This window comes from Labrus mixtus, chromosome 19 (genome assembly GCF_963584025.1).
Source record: "Labrus mixtus chromosome 19, fLabMix1.1, whole genome shotgun sequence".
Taxonomy (NCBI): Eukaryota; Metazoa; Chordata; class Actinopteri; order Labriformes; family Labridae; genus Labrus; species Labrus mixtus.
In genome coordinates this window covers 14809515-14829366 of record NC_083630.1, presented here as the reverse complement: position 1 = coordinate 14829366, position 19852 = coordinate 14809515, and the positions used below count along the sequence as shown (strand labels likewise).

Sequence of the window (19852 nt, the reverse complement as noted above, 5' to 3'; positions counted from 1 at the left end):
AAAAGAAGCTAATTTTTAAGAAACTGAAAAACAGAAAGAAAAGGATTTCAACCAAAAACTTTTTTTGAAGGTTTACATTCTTCTCATGATATTCTTCTAATGAATGTATTGTCGGCTCAACCAGTTGTTTCAATGTGCAATGACTTCATACAGAAAAGTGTCATATGTTCATATTATAGAAGCTGAAGCCATCAAATGTGTGCTTGACCAATTATTTTCAAGCCATTTTTGGATCGCCAACAAATTTAACGTTGACAAAAAAAAATGTATGTATTGAACAGGTAGTTCATTGTTATAGTTCATCAAGTTATCAACATGATATTTCTTCATAGTCATGGCACGACTGGCATAGGGCAAGATCTGGTGAAGTGCTTTGTCAACTATTATTCTGGCACGTATCATCTACATATACTTGGAAAAGAAATAACAGATTGCAGAATGGACTACAGAACGTTGCATGATGGGCCTGTCTCCATTTCAAAGTACCATTGATAACACAGACTAAAGAGAAGAAGCTCTTTAGTTCTCAGTTGTTTTTCACAGATACAAAACCTTGGCAGGGGAAAAAGTCTTAAACCTTTTCCCAGACACAAGAGAACCTTCTGGAGTCTTATCTTGGCATGAAAACTCGAATCCAACAGGTGGAGAGGGGGCCAGTCCAAATCCTCCAATCCTCCACTCGAGACATCGCTCGTTCTCATGCCATAAAATTACACATCAAAGCATCTAAGCATCCCTAACGAGGTTGAGAATTCACCCCATCCTCCTCCTTCATAACACACACACACACACACACACACACACACACACACACGTTTCACAAGGTATTAACGAGCTATATGCTCCCCCCCCCCCTCCCTGATCTGACACTAACGAGCTACAGAGCGTCTCAAGGATTAACAAGAGCGATGTGGACAGGACGGGCGGGCAGAGGAGGGGGGCGTTCTAATCAATTAGGCACCGAAGCATTTGCATAATTTAGATAACGAAGCAGAATTAACCACGGAGAGCTAATTACTGCACCACGCTGAACACACACACACACACACACACACATTCCTCTGCCTGGTGAGGGATGCCAGCATGCACACCGAGGCCATGGGAACAGCAGAGGATCATCAGGTCTGTGTATAGAAGGACCTGACAGTCATGAAGGTGCCATCAGCCAATCAGATCAGAGGGGTGGATGGAGGGATGGAGGGATGGAGGGATAGGTGAAGAGAAAGGAGAAGAGAAAGAAAGTGAAGATGCAAATCAATATTAAAAGAAAGGAGAGGAGGTTGGAAATAAAAAAATGATGGGATGAAAAAAGAAGGAGAGTGTGTGTGAGAGAGAGAGAGAGAGAGAGAGAGAGGATATAGATGGATAAAAAAAGAAAACATGGATAGAGGGCTTGGTATAGTTTGACTTGACATTGCACCCACACATAGAGCACAACACATTAAAATCTTGCAGATGGATTGATGGGAAAAATCAATGAACTTACAGAAGGAAAGACAGAAAGATAAGGGGTGGAGGAAGAAGAGGAGAGGCAGGTTTATAGAGGAAAAAGAGGAGATAGGAGATGAAATTAGGGGGGGGGGAGAAAAGACTGGAGCAGAGGATGACAGTTGGAAAAAGTTGATGGAGAGAATTGATCAACTGGAAGGATGAAGGACAAATGTGAATGGATGGGAAGAGATAGTAGGATGCTCAGAGGGAGATGGATGATAGAGGGATGAGTGGGGGGACAGACGGAGAGTCAAACATGAGAGTTGGATTGGCTATGATGGATGCTGTCGTCAGCTTTTAAAACAAAAATAATGAAAATGACAGTCTAAACAAAAAACCCCCTTTTCAAACTATGAAAAGAGTTTTTAAGACATCCAAAACAGAACTAGGAAAGCTAACTAATACACATGCTTTCACAGCACTATTTAGAAAGACACACACAGTTACATATTTCATTTAGCCACAGCCATTCTTTCCCTCCCTGTGTCTTCTCCCCTCACACACACACAGACACACACTGGGTGACACATAAGCAAGCAATCACGCAAACTCCGATTACATGGTAAAAGTATACTCACAGAGGCACATAAATATGCAGACCTCAGGAAGTTTTTCCAACGCGCAACAAAAAAAAAAAACAGACTACCACTTATCTGCAGCCGGAGAGATAAACTGCATCCACGCCGCGGCACCCGTGCATGCTAATATAGACTTTCATCGCTGTACATACACGCAAGCCTGCTCTCCTTGTGTGTTCCTGCATCGTAGCGGGGAGGAGGAGGGAGGAGGGAGGAGAGAGAGAGAGAGAGAGAGAGAGGGGTAAAAAGGGGCCCCCAAACTTCTCTGGCAGCTCATGCATCAGAGTGAATGGAACCAATTATAAATCAAGAGCAATTTCTCCCCATTATTCAGCAGGAACCAGAAGAGGGAAAGAGAGAGAGAGAGAGAGAGAGAGAGAGAGAGAGAGAGAAAGGCCCTAGAAGTCTCAGTGGGAGACGAAGGAAGGAAGAGAAAAGCAGAGAGTGAAATATTATATGAAAAACAGAAACGAGGACGCATTAGGAAACTGAGATAAGGCAGAGAGGAGGGCGGATAGAGAGATGAGAGAATGGAGAAAGGCTGTAAAGTAGAAAGTTATGGGAAAAACACATGAGGAGGAATAAGAGAATGAAACTGGCGGGGGGGGGGGGGGGGCGCACAGGGCGCTCAAGATGGTGCAAGTGACTTTTGACTGCTAACTCCTAAAGCTGCTGTTCTGAAAGAGATTCTTAAGAGCAGAAACAGCTGGAGGAGGCTCATTTCAAAGAGTGTTAGACGCTGGATTTGTGTGTGTGTGTGTGTGTGTGTGTGTGTGTGTGTGTGTGTGTGTGTGTGTGTGTGTGTGTGTTTTTTTATGTGGAAAGCCGCCATTTGTCCTGTCACTCAAAGCCTCAGATGTGCGCTATATCTTCAAGAAAGGGGGGGGGGGGGCTCTAAAATATAAAATTAAACCTCACACACACACACACACACACACACACACGTACTTACACGCGATTTGGACAGAATACAGAAGAGGGCTGTCAATGGAAAATTCCAGTTGTGATAACCTCAGGGGCCCAATAACGAACTAATCTGGAGCCCGGTGATTTATTCTGTTGTATCATGTCTTCTCCTGCCAGTTTGACATTCTTCAATGATGACTTTCTTCTCTCTGGGGCAATACTTTAAATCTGATTATTGGTTAAAGCCCTGGAACACAAGCCAGATTCCTTTACGTTTTTGTCTTTCTGGCACTTTTATTGTTCCGTTCGCACACGCTCAAGACGGGAATACACCCTGCAGTTATTAACACAGTGTGTCAAAGACGTGGTGTGCACTTTAAAAAGCTATATTTAAAAATAAAAAATAAAAAACAAGCCGAAATGATGCAGCTTTTAAGTAAAGGGAATTTAATTCAGCCCCAGTCATGTCGCAATCTCCTGCCAGTGTGTGAATGATCTATTAGAGTGTCTGGGTTGCTTTTGGCACGTAATAACACCCCCTAATCTTTGTCCAAATATCTGCTTTGCACACACAGGGCTGTTTGTCTACACACACACTCACTGCTTTCTTACCCGAGTCTGGAGTTGATCAATGATCTTAACAGCGCTCGCACCGGCCTCACAATGTGTGTGTTTGTGTTTGTATGTAAGACAAAGAAAGAGAGAAAGTGTGGCCTGGGTAATGTTATTATCCAATCAAGGGCTTCTTAACTTTGACTTTAAGTAGTGGAACAATCTGCTCAGCTGGTTTAAAGGCTTTGGAAAGTCTCGATTAGGCTGCTAAGACAACAAATGCATGAATGATTATGTTAATGATACAGATACGATCTAGAAAGGCATCTAATAAAAAAAAATAAAAAAAAGATGTTCTGCACACACATCTCTATTTTTACTCCCTCGCCTCCTTTCAGTCCAATTAATCTTCATCCACTACTTCATAATCTCCCTCTGCTTGATGGCCGCCCATTTAATCAGCCTTTCCAGCCCTCTGTCAGAGCTTTCTCCTTCACTTTTCCCTCCTTGCATTCCTTTTTTCTCTCCAGTCCCCGCTCTCTGTGGTCTTGGCCGACGGGGAAGGATCAGGGGGACGGAGGTATGCAGCCCCAGGGGAGGGGCCGGGACCCTGGCCACCTGCCGCTCCAGGTGTCCCTCTCTGCTTATCCGATGTCTGGCCGGACACAGAAACCCTCCCAGGGGCATGAGGCCTGAGCCGGAGAACTCCAATCTGTCAGCGCTTCGGGACTAATGCACTGTATGTCAACGGGCCAATTACGTCCAGGGAAATTAAGAAGGCTTATTCGGCAATTTCACTAGTTTATGACAAAACCCCAGCTGAAGTTATAAAGTTAAAGAAGAAGAATAGCCCTTTTCATTTTCCCACACACTTCTCTTCTAATGCAGTAATCTTTAAATGGCCACGCAGGTGACGAGCAATACATTCCAGTGCAAAGAGATAATCCAGATTGGACAGGAACTATCACTCAAACGCACCTATATGTGCTGCAAGGGCCCTCCGTTTCTGCCTGCAGGCTGTTATGACTGCATTAGTGTACCCGCTGTCACAGAGATGAAAGCATGCCCTCAGGACGGAGTGTTTTCCCCCTCCATTGTCAATTAACACCAATGTTACACCCTTATAACAATGCTGCTTTTTTTTAAAGATCCACAGTCAAAACTTAAGGACTCAAAAAACTCAGTTCCAGCAGTCCTCCAGGAACACATGGAAGACTATAATCTTAAAATTGTCCCTTGGAATTGATCTCAAACTTAAAACTCTTTTTAACATCCAGATGTGAAAACACTGCAGCACTATGTCCTTACATACATACATCACACTTTCAATTTTAAAATATGAGCGAGAAAGCTCACTGCTCTTGGCTTCCAACCTAAATCCACACAGTAACTTTACTTTAACGGTTATTAACACACATGAAAAACTCAGGTCCTACACACTGGCTGAAAAACTACCCTCCTGCTTGCGGACAAATAGTGGAAAGCTGGAAGCTTTTGTCCACTCGACATGTCCGTTTGGCAGGTAACCAAGATCAATCAAATGTGATTTCAAGTTTAGATGCTCTGTAAAAGATCCAGACAGAAAAGGTGGCCCCTAATTTCTGACACCTATTGGACCCTGTCGTAAGTTTCCTCTATGCACGTATTGTGTTGATTTTAATGGACACCTTTAAGGTGTTTTTTTCCTCCTTTTCCAAGTTGCTGCAGCCTGAAAGAGTTTCATTCAACATTTTTCCTGTTTAAGAAAGTTATGAAATTATTATACTTGGAGAGGGACTCCGTGTGGACCTGTGGTATTCAATAAAACAGTTCAGATCTAGGCCACTTTAGTGCAGTCTTGCCCTGTAACTATTTAAAAATGTTCACATAAGAAGCCCAACAGTATCTTTGTTACACTCCCAAGAATTACATCTTTAAACTGCTTATGTGGCCGAAGAAAAAGTCTGACAAAATCCACAAATATTAAAGTTTTGATCAACAGGAAATTGACGGGTCAGTTGTTAACAAACATTTGGTATCTCTATCTGCTGTACTTTTGTATCTCTGTATTGAAGGGTGCTGATGTCCTACCAGACAAAATATGATTGTTACGGCCATAGAAAGCCCCCAATATTACATCCTAAATAAAAAGAAAGGTATGGAACTGTTTGAGGCATGTCTGAACAGTTAGGCTATGACTTGCTGCAGCTGCTTTCATTCTTCTGTGATATAAGCGTGAATGTACAAACGATTGGTTATGAACTCCCATTGTTTTTCTCCGGACTCCAAATCAGTAATCAAAGGAGGCCGAACAGTGTGAGAAACAAGCAGATAATCAGACTGGAATCAATTAGTCCAACTTTGATCCAGCCGCTTGCCAGAGATAATCAACAACAACAACAAACCCTGCGACCAAACAACAAGAGGCTCCTTCTTACTGAGACCAATTAATTCGCTTATAAGCTGTGCGCCTAATTGGAGGAGGCCAAGCCATTCGTTTCGACTTTTAATCCAAGTGACATTGATTCAGCGGGAACAATCGGGCCCTCTTGTCTGATGCCATGTCTGTCACTGGTTCCTCCATGCGAGGCAGCGGAGGCAGAATGTAATCCAAACAACAAAACGACACCTGGGGCTGGAAACTTGAGCCCCTGCGGCTGTTCTCGCAGGCACTCCTCCGTGTCCCTGAACACCCCTCCTATACTCAGTGAGTGACACCCCCGGACCAACAGCTCATTAGCCACACTGGGATTAAGACAAACATATTCTCATTAAAATCCGACCTGAATGAATGAGAGAAAGAAGAATACCTGCAGAGACTCTCCTGATGCTGCATTCCTCGCTGCTCCGAGCAGCTGTCACTTTATGGGAGGCTTTAATTAGGTTATTCTGACACCAGACTTTGGTGTGGGGGGGGGGGGGAGTGGGACTATAGAAATGCATAGTGTTGTTGTGGTTTTCTCTATAGGCTATCAAGACATACATTTACGCAAGCACTTTTACGCATCAACCCGATAAACATCATTTCTGATCTATTTTTCCCCAACTGTTCTTTTGAATGTCGTAAACACTGTTCCCCAGCCAGCCACTGTTTTGCTGCACTCCCTAGTGATAATACGGGGGTAAATCTGGCAGAGCTCACCATGTCTGTTTTCTGTTACCCTATAGCAGCGACTATAGGCTGCGGCCTTCAAGACGCAGACGACTTTACCCTCAAAAAAGAAACCTATGTCCAAAAACACAACGAGAAATCCATGCAACGTGTCACACAATGCTGGTACCTCCTAAAATACAAGTACTGTGTTGTGTGTTGTAAGCAGAAAATGAAGTAAAACTTGGGGAAATATGGACGCAGAGCTCATCCAATCAACAACAGGCTACGTCGCGAAAGCAAAGTTAACGTTACTTAAAAAGTGAAGTAAACCAACAGAGGCAACACACAAACATTCAACGAAATGCACGAAATGATGGATAAAGACAAGTTTGTTGGAGAGCTGCTGTGCGTGAACAAGCGAAAAGAGAAAACTAAACATACACGGCTATCTAAGTAGTAACCAGAATGAACTGGAAATCTAAAACAAAATTCTAACTTTTTGGGAATAAAAAGTGACTAGACGTTGTTTTCGTCTTTCAACAGGCTGCAAAACGCGCAGCAAACCTCCACAGTTGGGTAAAAAAGTAGTTTAAAAAGAGTAGTTACGGAGCGTAACACCGTAAAAACATAGACCGCATGATGGGATAAAACTTACCCAAACTGCTGTATTTGGTGCTCACACCTCGCTTAAGCCGACCGAGCTTCTCCTTGCCTCGCTTCTGCAGTGAGTTTAAGTCCCAAAAAACAACCGTTCTTACTTCACTTTTCCCTCTAAAGCCTCGCTGCACTAGTAATTTACTGCGATGCTACCGACATTTTCTTCGTCTCCCCAAGTTCTCACATTGAAAGGCCGTTTTTGGATGACTGAGCTCTCAAACAATTCTCCCTTTTGCGACGCCTTTTCGGGTCCTCCCACTTCCCAAGCAGGAGGAGGGATCTGAACAATAGGGACTGGCTCCCAAAATCCCAGAGCCGGGTAGGCCACTGCACCGCTTTTTCTCTAGACTACAGATCCCTACTCACGGCTAATGAGGACTTTCCAGAGTGTGTGCGTAAAACTACAACATATTCCACTGTTTAGGAAGTAGCCTATACGATGTCAAAAAAAAAGTCCTGCAAATTTGATTTCTTATAAACTACGGTGTCCCGTAGGAGAAGAGTGCGCCCCCTCCCCCTCCTCCTGCTCTGTTCCCCCTGATTTGGTATGCGTTGGTCCCCTCAGAGTTTGTATTGACCCCCGTCCATGGAGGCCTGCAGGCCCTCTAGTGCAGCTGTGCAGTGCTGTGCTGTGTTGTGTTGTTGTGAATTGAACGGGCTCAGTCAGGACTGTGTGGCACACACACACACACACACACACACACACACTCTTATACACGCTCTCATACCACAGTGATCACAGCTCAAGCCCCCCTATGTGCTCACTCTGGAATTCTCTTCTCCACTTCAATCAGCACACTTTGTAAGGTGGGGAGCCAGTCCTGTTCAGTTCATTAATAACTGACTATTCCCTGATCACAGGGGCTGATAGCAGGGGGCTGTTGGTGGGAAACAGGCCGGGTCTTCCCCTCTGAATGCAGGAACTCCCACCATGATGTTACCTGAGGGGTTATTGCTGCGTTCACTGACTAGCTGTGGCTTTTAATGACACCTGTTGCTCTTGTTCAGGTAAAAGTTCAGGACCAGACACTTTGGATTTTGATTGCTTTTTTTTTTTCAATCAATGACAGAGCATTACTAATATATCCACATGCCAGACTAAGCACGTCATAACCAGAAAGTTATTCTAGCTTCAAGATCTGCTCAAGGACTCATTAATTGTGGGTGTTTTCCAGTGTTGTTCTGCAGTTTGCCAGCAAATCCCTGCCAATGTTTTGGTGTTGTTGCTTCTGGGCGGGGGCTCTGTGTGTATGTAGCTCCCTCACTAGCGCCACCCAGCACTACACTGTAGAGTAGAAACAGAGAGAGAGAGAGAGAGAGAGAGAGAGAGAGAGAAAATGGGAACCCCAAAAACCGCTCCATGCCGCCCCTCCCCCCCTCTCTACCTCTCCACGCAGTGCTGGATGAATTAGCTCGGGACAAAAGGCTTTGTGGGCCGGCCATGAAAGGCCTATTAACCATACTGCATCCCCCAGAGGCCCTGCCCGCAGGACACCGCCTCCCAGAATGCCACTCTCTCAGCAGGCCGCAATCCCAGCATGCACCGCTTTCCTTCAGTGCTAACCCCTGTCACCCCAGAACCTCACCATGGAGCCCCACACAGATTGTCATGTAGATGATTATAAATGTTGTTATGAACGTAATAGGGAGTGAGAAGCGGAGTGGGGGGTGTCAGAGGTGTGTGTTAGTGTGGTGTGATTTGTGTGTTTTTCCAACAGAGATTCAGAGTAGGATGGAGTGAGAGCACAGGGCGCTTGGGTGTCAGGTGTGCGTTTATCCGGTGTGTCTCATTCCTGAAGGGTGTATTGTTCATCAATGAGTGTGTGTGTGTGTCTGTGTGTAGTGTATGAGGTGTTTTTTTTCTAAGAGTCTCAACCATGCAATGCAGTCTCCTCTACGACCTCCTCACTCCATTGTTTCGCTGTTCACCATGACAACGACCCACTCTCTCCTTCCCTCTCAGTATCCTGCTGACCTTAGCAGCTGTGTCACTTCCTCAGTGTGACAAAACCAGATTGAATCGCACACACACACTTGCGCTTTGTGTTGTATAAGAGGACTAAATCAGCACACTTTTACCCTTAAATTGATTGAAGCAGGACTGAAAAGAAATCTCTCTCTGATAGGTCATCAGCCCCTTCCCTGCGCCGTGAATTTTCCTGAATATTTCTGCCGCGTTCACACTTCGGCTCTACCTGAGTTTGTGCAGAAATTTTACTAGGGTGCTTGCAGGAAAAAAGTCAGGATGAGAGATTTGGGTGTTTGCAGTCACACAAAAAATAAATCTGGAGTGCGGTGCATGTGTGAAAGGGCCTTTGATAGTACGACTTGACCCGCTGACTGTGTTTTATCATCCCACTGATATCTGCCATCTCTAAGCACTCCGATCACCCAGTAGAATGGAAAACAAATCATGCTTAGTTTTTAAGGACTCAAAAAAAGACATGGACAATGTCTCATTGATTTTTGAAGAGGTGCTTTGAAGCCTAATGATGGCGGTGGCCATATTGGAAATGTTGACTAATGCTGTAATGCTGAAAGAGGTGGAGTTGAGGAGGGCCTTAAGCCTCCTTGGAAACAACTAGAATGTGACCACCTGTCAGTAAAGTAAGTAATGCCCCTAACCTACAAACTCGTGCAAAACTCGAAGCATTTAATACAAATAAATGAGTTATAAAAATAAATTCACTCCTTTAAGGTTTTTACAGGTTTTTAATGAAGCGATCTATAAAGCCCACCCCAGCTTGAAAAGCGGACTGTAAACCTGTTTATTATTGGTGGAAAATGAATTTTAATATTAGACCCACAGAGGATTTCATTTGCTTTTGGACCCAGCTCAGTAGGACTCTCTCTGAATCACCATTTTTTGCTTTGATTTTTCAACACTGGCAGATGCTGCTTAGTTAGCACACAGCCAAATTAATTAATTTGAACTTGAAGTCTCGCCTCTGACCAGGCAGATCGCCAATCAAAGTTTTTGAGTTGGCAATTGGGTTGACCAATCAGATTTCAGAGGGGTCAGGCCACCCCAGGCCAACCAACCATAGAATCAAGTTTTGACTGTGCGATTAGTTCAATATGTTTTATGGTCATTGTGGAGATTCATTGCCAGTGTGGACTGGAGGGATGATAGCAGTGGAAGTGTGGGAGTTTCAGGGTTCATCATAGTAACAGGAGCACTGTGTTGCCGGTCCCTGCAGAAACACCCTCTGGCTCACCTAACTGAGACATTCAAACAACAGGTGTTTCTATCCCAACCCAAGTGTCATTCTATTAGGCCTTACCATTCAGGACACATAATACCATTACAGAATCCGAATAAAAGATTTAATGAAGCATGGTGGGAGGTTGAGTCAGCAGCACAGTGGTAGCAGTTCTCCAGCTTGTTGTTTTCAAAGCACATTCACCCAAAAATAAATCATCACAAATGTCCGAGCTGTCCAACAACAGATTCAAGAAGGGACTGTGATTTTTTAAACTGGAGCTTCTTCTATGTCCAACTTTCTTTCCAGTCCATCTTAATAAAATCAAATGAAATGAAGTGTCAGAAGGAGCATATTGGGAAATGTCTCCATAGAGAACTAAATGATGGTGTTTTATGACCTTTGAACTACAGCTTTATGCACATGATTTATATAAAATCCATCTGAAAACATACATTAAACCATTCCTTTTTCTTAAGTAGCAGCGCAAGCCTAACAGTCAGCATTGTACGTAAAAGAACTTCGCTTTTGCAACTACAAGGGACAAGTTAAGAGCATTTAATTCATATGAATCATCAGATTTGGCTGTTTTCATTCTACATGCAGCTCACCCGAAAATCTTCAGGAAATTTTTAGGAGTGCAGTGCACAGTGGAAATCAACATTTAAGTATTTTAACCCTCGATTGAGTCGTCTGCGGATGATGCATGACATTTCTTCTTTACAGAGCGTTTGTTTTGATCCTGTAATCATTTGGACCATCGGTTTGTTAGATCAACAAATAACTTATTTTTAAGAAGTTCACATTTCCCAAGAGAAAAATAAGACCATTTTTGAAAATGCACTTTTACGGTACATTAGCATTTTTGTTGATAGTAAAAAGAAGACATTTATATACGATATTTTTGTGCACCAAAAAACTAAACTAACACTGTTAGCTTAGCATAATGACTAGCTACTGGGGGATACAACTAGCCTAGCCCTTCTGTATAATTACATTGGTTTTTATTCAAAAAAATGTTTGTTTTCTGTTTATTACTCAACACAGCAGGATTATCAACAAAAAAAAGTCTTCTAGTGAGTTTTTGTGTGTATTGCAAAAAAATAAATCTTGACTGTGCAAAATACAGCCATCAGATAGATGTGATGAAGAACAACAAAGTTTTAAAATGTACAAAACAAGACGCTCCTATTTGTTAGCACGTCTCAGGTTTATGGATGCACACACACGCTAAACTGTGCCTACGGCTCATATCAAGACACACAATGAAAATTCTCTGTAAAACTCAAGGAAGAGAGATTTATGGTGTCCTTCATCTTCAGAAGTCTTCCCTTCAAGCACTCACACTCAAAAAGAGGGAGCATCTTGTACTTAAGCTGTGCATTCTTGCCCGAGGAGCTTTTCATATCCGGAGATTTTATTGTTCTTTTCATTCGTACTGATGTAAAGCTCACTGTGTGTGTGTGTGTGTGTGTGTGTGTGTGTGTGTGTGTGTGTGTGTCAATGGGATATGGAGTGTAATAGGCTGTTATTGGTTCTCATTCCAGTGAGATTGTTCTGTTGAGACAGAGATCCAGCTCAGGTGGGGTTGGACCTCAGGGGGAAGGTGTGTGTGTCATGATGTTAAATGTGTGTGTTAGTGTGACCTCATAGCTCCACTGAGACTCTATGACTGTTTCATACTGCAGCGGAATTCTGAGCGGTGACGGCATCTGTTTGTTGAGATTCATTTGGTTTATTTTATTTACTCTGTTTACGTGTTTGCTTCAGATATTCAAAAACCTGATGTTTTTCCAGGATGTCAACATCCCCCGTCTTCACCGCTCAGAGCTGAAATCTGTAACTTTCCATTTCTGTTTTAATCCTGTTCCACTCATTACTTGTTTCCACTGTGCAAAGGTTTCTGATCCAATAATCATTTTTGCTCTCTCAGCAATTTCTATTTGGCATACTCGATGCTCCCCTTAGAAGCTCCTTTATTAAATCTGAAGCTGTATTTCAACAAGCTTTCTCAAAAATGTCTGAAGCATTCAATACAAAATGTGAAATGGTTGAATTCAAAGTGAACGCTTGAGCCTCAGGGTCCTTTGTCAGTGCAACTTGTAGCCTGAACATTATACTATAATCTATCATTTATTTTTATATCGGCTAACTGTATCATCTTCAGCATGTTATTATGTTGTCAAATGAATGCATGGAAATAAAATAGTGCACTAAAAGCCTGAAACTCCATGGACACTCCATGGTCAGTTTTAGGACCCCCTTGAAAAGGAGATGCTGCATCTATTGAGGCATTTACTTATAATCTAATGGTGACCCCAGGAAGAAAAGCTGAGCTCTAAAGTACAGCTAATGAGGACCCTAATAAATAAACAACTAAACTATAAAGCCCAACTATGTGCTTTAAATGCCATCTCAACATACAGTAACTTTTAAAAACAGTAACAGGTAAAGAAGTGGAGCTAAGCCTCCAGGCAAACAATTACAAAACACACCTGTCAGTCAGTTCAGCCACACCCCTAATTATGCAAATGTATGAATAACTGTTTGGCTTAAGAAAATCAAAACTGATGAGTAATGAAAAAATTCACCCGCAGTACAGTTTCTATTGATAAAAGATATAGAGACTATAACCATTTTTTTGTTTCTGTTTTGTTTGTTTACCAGACTGTAGACGTGTGAAGTGAGGCCGTTGAATGGGCATTTTAATATGGACTCTAAAGGGGATTCTTTGCAATTTGGAGCCAGCCTCAAGTGGACAATCAAGGAACTGCAGTTTTTGCAGTTGTGCATCTATTTCATTTTTCAAATTGGAAGTTACTGCCTGGTCCAACATCAAAAGGAATGTGTATGATATTAATTGTCTACTTCAACACCAAAAAAGTATTTTTAATTACGTTTCTGCTTGTGAGGAAATTATCTTTTTTTTTAAGGTTATTCTTTCCTCATTTCAACATTAGATAAGTATTGCTGATACATCCTCACTTAATATGGACTTATAGCCAATATAAGCTTTTGTCATATAGGTACATATTTCTCAACTTTGTTACTGAGTTTGGCATCAAAGTGAAAACCTTGTTTAATTGAACTCTATTCCTTTAAAAACAATGTTTCCCTTTTATTTAGTGTCTTAAATGAAACTGATTAGATGAAAAATGTGGGGTGGAATCAACCACATTTTTTGTCAGTAATTGTAAAAATGCTCAAACAAAAACTAGCAGCAACATGGAAGAAAATCATCTTATTGACTCAATCTGACCGACCTCCATCCATCTCCCTCGGCCCTCTCCACTTTCTTTTGCCTTATCAGAGCAGCCATGTTTCTACTAGTGCGGAGCAGTAAATATCCTTTGCTCTTTGGGGTACAAAGCCTGTGGAAAGTCTTAACAGTTGTGACTTTATATCACTATTAGACTGAAGTGTGAGTTTTGACTATAACTTGAACTGTGTCCAGATGTGGTAGACAGTCATAATTGGACCTGGAGCCGGTTAAATCCTAGCTCCACTCTGCTCGGCTCAGCGCAGCTCTCATATAGCTGCTTGGCTTGACTGTCCTTACTGCACTTCACATTTTACAAGTAAAACATTAATATCTGTGCCTACAGTTTGATGTTGTTACACATCTATCTTTTCTCTCGAGGGAATAGGATGAAGAACGGCCGACAGAAGAGTCACATGCTACCAAAGTTAACTTATAGGCACAAGTCGGTGCTGCTGAAAGCTCCTTAGGGTCAAACGAAAGCCGAGGTCAAGCTGTATATCAGAACACAGGGAGTGAAAGCCAGCAGACAGAGCTGTGGAGGGAAGAGAAAACATCCACACACAAAAAATGACATTCCACCTTTTATCAAGCACCTGGTTTTATCATCCGAACCCTCCCAGCATATGGTTTTATTTGGATCTGTCTCTCTATCACTCCCCCATCTTCTCTCCCCTTCTCATACTTTTCCCTCCTTCCTCCCATCATCCATCTTGGCTTTTTCTTCCCCTCCCTTATTTTGACTCACTTTCTCAAACTCCTCCACCCTCTGCCTCCTATCATCTATCTACCATCCCTCCCCTCTTTCCATCTCTCCCTCTCTGACTTCCTGCTTTTCACCCTGCCAGACGGTCATAATTAACGGGGAAAACGATAGTCCCCCTGGCCCTCGGGAGCCCTCTACACCGACTGCCCTGAGACTGACAGACAGACAGACTGTGTGTGTGTGTGTGTGTGTGTGTGTGTGTGTGTGTGCACTGTTTCCCCTCATACCTCCAGACTTTTGGCCTATGGTCTGCACTCAGCTCAATGCGTCTTTATGTTCAGTGTCAGCAGCGAAGCATGAGCTCAGCCCCTCCGAAAAACACAGCAAATGACTTACAGAGACTCCCGAACACAGGCTGCAAACACAGACCGGTCTGCTATCCAAGAGCAATAACACACACACACACACACACACACACACACACACACACACACACATAATATACTGTACAAGACGTTCACTGGCAGTATCTCTCATTATGACTAATTCTTACAGGAAAGCAGGAGGAAGTGAAAAAAAATTAGGGAGAAAAAGTTGTGTAATAAAGTTGTTTTAGACAGCGCCCTTCTCCTTTTAGCGATTGTGTCATGTCTGGGATGCAAAAACAAACAACAAAAAGGAAACAAACAATCAATATAACTCCACCTGTACATACATGTGCTTTACTGTGTGGGTTTCTGTGCCCTCTTGGCATGCCGCCACCTCCCTCCTCCTCCTCCTCCTCCTCCCTCCTCCTCCTCCCTCCTAGGCTACAGTGCTGGGAGGCAGATCCCAGATCAGAGACGAGCAGGGAGCTGATAAGGAGCTGCACTGATGCTATCTGTCAGTCACAGCCAGAGGGCGGGGCTAAAAGCCAAGAGGTCAGGACTCGCACAGTCCCTTGGCTCTCCCCTCCTTCCTTATCTAAACAAACTACTTCTTGACATGCTAGCTCTCTCTCACACACACACACACACACACACACACACACACGCACACACACACACACACACACACACACACACACACACACGCACACACACACACACAGGCAGGGTGCATAGGCGTTAGGCCTATTAATACTTCAAATTATGGCCTCATATAGGATTGTAATAAAAATCATTGCCACTTGTTGCACCTGTCTAAATCTGCAACAAGTGATTATTGTTATTATTAGTAATTTAACCAACATCCTTTAACTCTTACTCGTACTTAAGTAAAGCATTACTAAAGCAAAAGTCAACCTATACAAGTGCTCAATCACACGCACTGTAGCATAATAAAGCAAAAACACCCACTATCACCACAATCTGTGTTGTCTGCTCAACTAAAACTATGTTTTTCAGATACTGTTTTCATCCTCACAAACTCTCCACTCTCTGCTTGTGTATATGATTACATGTCAGTGTTCACCCCTGAGTGTTTGCAGGTATATGAAGAGTGTGCGTCTGTCTCTGTGGATGTGTGTGTGTGTGTGTGTGTCAGTCCAGCAGTGTAAATATTGTGTTGTGCTCTAGTAACAGCTCTTCCTCTGGCTCTGCAGTAGCTGCTCACTCGGTTGTTTATTTTCCTTCCTGACGGACGACTTCTTATCAAATAAGCAGACACTGCCTCCTCGCCTGCTGTCCAACCACGCGCTCCCACAGGATATTCCGCCCACTTTGTCCTCGGTCATCATGACTGACATCTCAAGGAACCGCTCACACTACTGCAAATAATCTCTGCAACATGTCTCAACTCTTACATTTATCAGAGGGGATGAGCTTTGATTTACAATGTGTGCTAACACAGAGCAGATGTGACAAATGACACAGTGTTTCCTTTCCCGTTGCTATGACAACCCCCTCAACGATGACAGAGATAAGGGCCAATGGTGGCTGCAACAATAGGGGCTTTTATGAGTCAATGTGGATCTGGAGAGTCACTCCAGACACTTGAATGAACACGTTTTCTAAAAAGGGCTTTTAAACAGCAAATTACGATCCTTCTGGTAACAGAGGTCAACATCTGTAGCAGCGTCTGTGGAGCGTCTGATCCTGTTAAATTATCTTCATCAGCAGAATTTTCTCGATTGTTGGATGTAAAAGATTTGACTTATATAGCCTACACTAATAAGCAATACAATTGGAGTATCTACCTTTAATAGAAAGGTTAGAAACACACACCTCATAAACTTTTGGTAAAGTTTTGAAACATGTATGAACTAAATTTACAGAACGAAGCCGCCATTCAGTTTGGAAGTAAATATTTCAACATCGAAAGAAAAAAATATGCTTCTTAAAGGGAATCCAAGTTTTTCCGCTGTAAGTTCTCATTATTGGCACGTCTGGGCCTGTGATAACTTTTGCAGTGCATGATCAGTGGTTTTTAAGCTATAGTGAAATAAAAACCTGATGATGTCATCAAGGCTAAGCATTGGTTTAGGTTTAGGGGCGTCATATTTTTTTATTAAACAAGAGCTACAAACTGGATTGGTGGAAGCTTTAATCAGACAGAGGAGGATCTAAAAACACATCTTCCAGGTTGCATTTACGGGAAGCATTCAGTGTTTTAAATCCAAATTTGAGGCTCATAGTCAAGATATTCTGAGGCGTGTTGGTCTTTTAAAAAACTCTTATTATATGCTCAAATGTAAGGAAGTTCAGAAATCATCTAAAGTCTTGAAAGGCTTTAAACTGAAGAAATAAACTAACACTGAATTTCTTTCTCTTAATTTTGCAGTGTGCCACTTTTTTGTGCCACTTTTTGTTTCAGTGTAATGTCACTGTACTGTAACATACGAGAACCACCCAAGAAGAACTTCTAGGAAACTTACCTGGCCAAGAAAACTAATTGCCTCTGTTTTTTCCCCTCTTTTCTTCAGGTAGAGTACATCCTAACTGAAACCACCTGGCCATTACGAGCCCGCTCCTCTCCTCAACCCTCCTCCCATATGTGTGTCAGAGTGTGTGTGTCATAGTGTGTGTGTGTGTGTGTGTGAGAGGAGTGTGAGAAACTGGTCCATGCATGGTCCTGATTACATGTTTATGTCCATATTTGTAAGTCTGCTGGAAGGCGTTAGCGTGTGTATGTGTGTGTCTGTGGTGCTGACGACAGAGTGTGTCTCCTTGTGTATGTGTGTGTGTGTGTGTGTGTGTGTGTGAGAGAGTGAAAGTGTGTACACTGTGAGTTGTAAGAGTAAATAAACGCAGTGCAGCAGGGACTCACGTGGCGGTATTATCAGAGCTCAGAGAAAAGACAAACTGTTTTTTTTCTCTCTGGTTTGATTCCTCCCCGCCCTCTGCTGCCTCTCTCTACGACCCACTGCAGCACACACACACACACACACACACACACACACACACACACACACACACACACACACACACCTTGCCCCCACTGCCCCAAATTCAACACATGGCTCCAATCACAGGATTATTTTTAGCACATAGGAATTCTAATCAGTTGTATTGTGATTGTTTTCAGTTTATGCACTCGGTCTGAGTATGTGAATAAAGTTTTCAGCTCCAGCTCGACAAACCGTCTAAGTCTGGGACGTATAAGTGTCCCAGAGGCAGATTCAGGATCTTTTGGGTCATTTTGGCCTCTTTTTTTTTTTTTTTTTAACTGATGCTTGATTGCAATCACATCCCGGCTGCCTTGTCGTGATTGGGGAATTCTTCAAAATGACCCAGATGCAAAGCCAACCTTCTGTGGAATCACTTACTTTGATGATCTCTGAAAAAAAGAAATCCACAAAATAAAGTTTGGTTTGGAAACCGCGGATCAAATACACACACACGAGGGCTTGTACGCTTGTACAGTATGCAAACTCACACACTCACAATTTGTGGTACACTGAGGCATTCTTTCTCCTTCCTTCTCTCTCTCTCTCTCTCTTCTCTCTCTCTCTCTCTTACACACACACTAACTTACACTCATTAATCTGGGCAGACTCAGGAAACCGCTCCAGCGAGCTGGCTGGAGGCCCTGGGAGGGGTGGCGGGGTTGAAGGGGTGGATAGGGGACGAGAAAGGGGGGGGGGGGATCAAAGCCAGGACGAGAGCAGCAGACTCGCTGAAAAGAAACAGCAGAAGAGGGAAGAAAGGAGAAAGGAAAGTTTGGAGACGGAAGAAAAGAGAAAGGAAAATTTCCTTTGCTCTTGAGCTTTGAGACTACAGGAAGGAGAGAGGATCAGAAACCCTTCGATTTAATGAACTGGGAGTGTGTGTGGGTGTGTGTGCATATGCGTGTCCATTCTACACTTTCAGGATGTCATGAGAGTGTGTGTGTGTGTGTGTGTGTGTGTGTGTGTGTGTGAAAAAAAAAGTCATGAATAACAAGTTCTGAGAGTGGAGAAATAAAATCTGCAGAGTATCTTTGAAAAAACGAACAAACCATTGAATAAAATCACGGCTGAACACACACCACACACACACATACTACTGTACACACGCACACGCACACATGCATTTCTCCCCTCAAAAAAAGCTCTGCAGGGAGGGTCGACAGTCCTTAAGAAAATATTCCCCAAAGCACTAATTAGAAAAACGATGGAGCTTGTTAATAGCTACCCTACCCTACCCCCCCCCACCATACACACACACATTCCCCCTCCACCTAAACTCCACCCTCACCCCACATCACCCCACTGGTCTTGCAGAAGAAGAAGAAAAAAAAATACACAAAAACAAAACAAAAAAGATTCTGGCAGGAGGAGAAGGAGCGTTCCTCTGGCAGGCCTGGGTCAAGGCCTATTTACCTACCGCAGCACTGCTCTCTTTCTCTCTTTCTCTCTCACTTACAGCACCAAGCACCTCCCTTCATTGCAGAAACCTGACCCTACATCTCGCATACGCACACACGGGAACACACATCCACACAAACCCACCAAGAAGTGGCACATGGTCATGGTTAAAACGTTTTTTTTTTTTTGGTTCCAAATGAAACCCAATCGCTCGTTGAGTTATTCCTCTCATTTCTGAATCTTCATTTCGGAAGATGTGAGAGAGGAGGAGAAGTCCCATTTCCCCCTCCTTCTTCTTGAATAATTCCCCCTCTATTGTCCCTGCTTTTTCGTCTCTCGTCCTGATTAAGTTGCGCAGTAAAAATACGAGCGAGAGTTAAACAGCCAGAGGATTTTCTTGAGGCTTTATTATTCATCGCTGGAGCCAGTTTAGGAAAATTGAGACAGAGGGAGAGGAACAATAGTGTAGATTTTCACACGGTAAAGTAGTTGAAAAATCGGAAAAGAAACACACACACACGTATATACACGCACAAACACACAAACGCTACGTAAAGTCAGTGCGACGAAAGTGTCCTCACACATGTCTCAATCAGAGCAAATGAGGTGGCAATTTCAGGGAATCAATTTGTTTTCTCTCCGCTCCCTTAGCTTTCTATCTG

The 19852-nt window shown here is 43.1% G+C and overlaps 1 protein-coding gene across 2 annotated transcripts in view; it reads right to left on the bottom strand.

Annotated features, from left to right (window-relative positions):
* The window catches only part of boc (BOC cell adhesion associated, oncogene regulated), a 29050-nt gene extending 21549 nt beyond the window's left edge, over positions 1 to 7501 (bottom strand). The window contains exon 1 of one of the 2 annotated variants that reach the window (XM_061064829.1): positions 7256 to 7501. Coding sequence is in view for 1 of the 2 variants with exons in the window: in XM_061064828.1 (XP_060920811.1) it covers positions 2070 to 2079 (10 nt within the window). In the remaining variant the exon portion in view is untranslated. Of the gene's footprint in view, positions 1 to 2069; positions 2251 to 7255 lie in introns of those variants that run through there. The other variant, XM_061064828.1, reaches the window with a different exon arrangement.
* Between the last annotated feature and the right edge of the window lie 12351 nt (positions 7502 to 19852).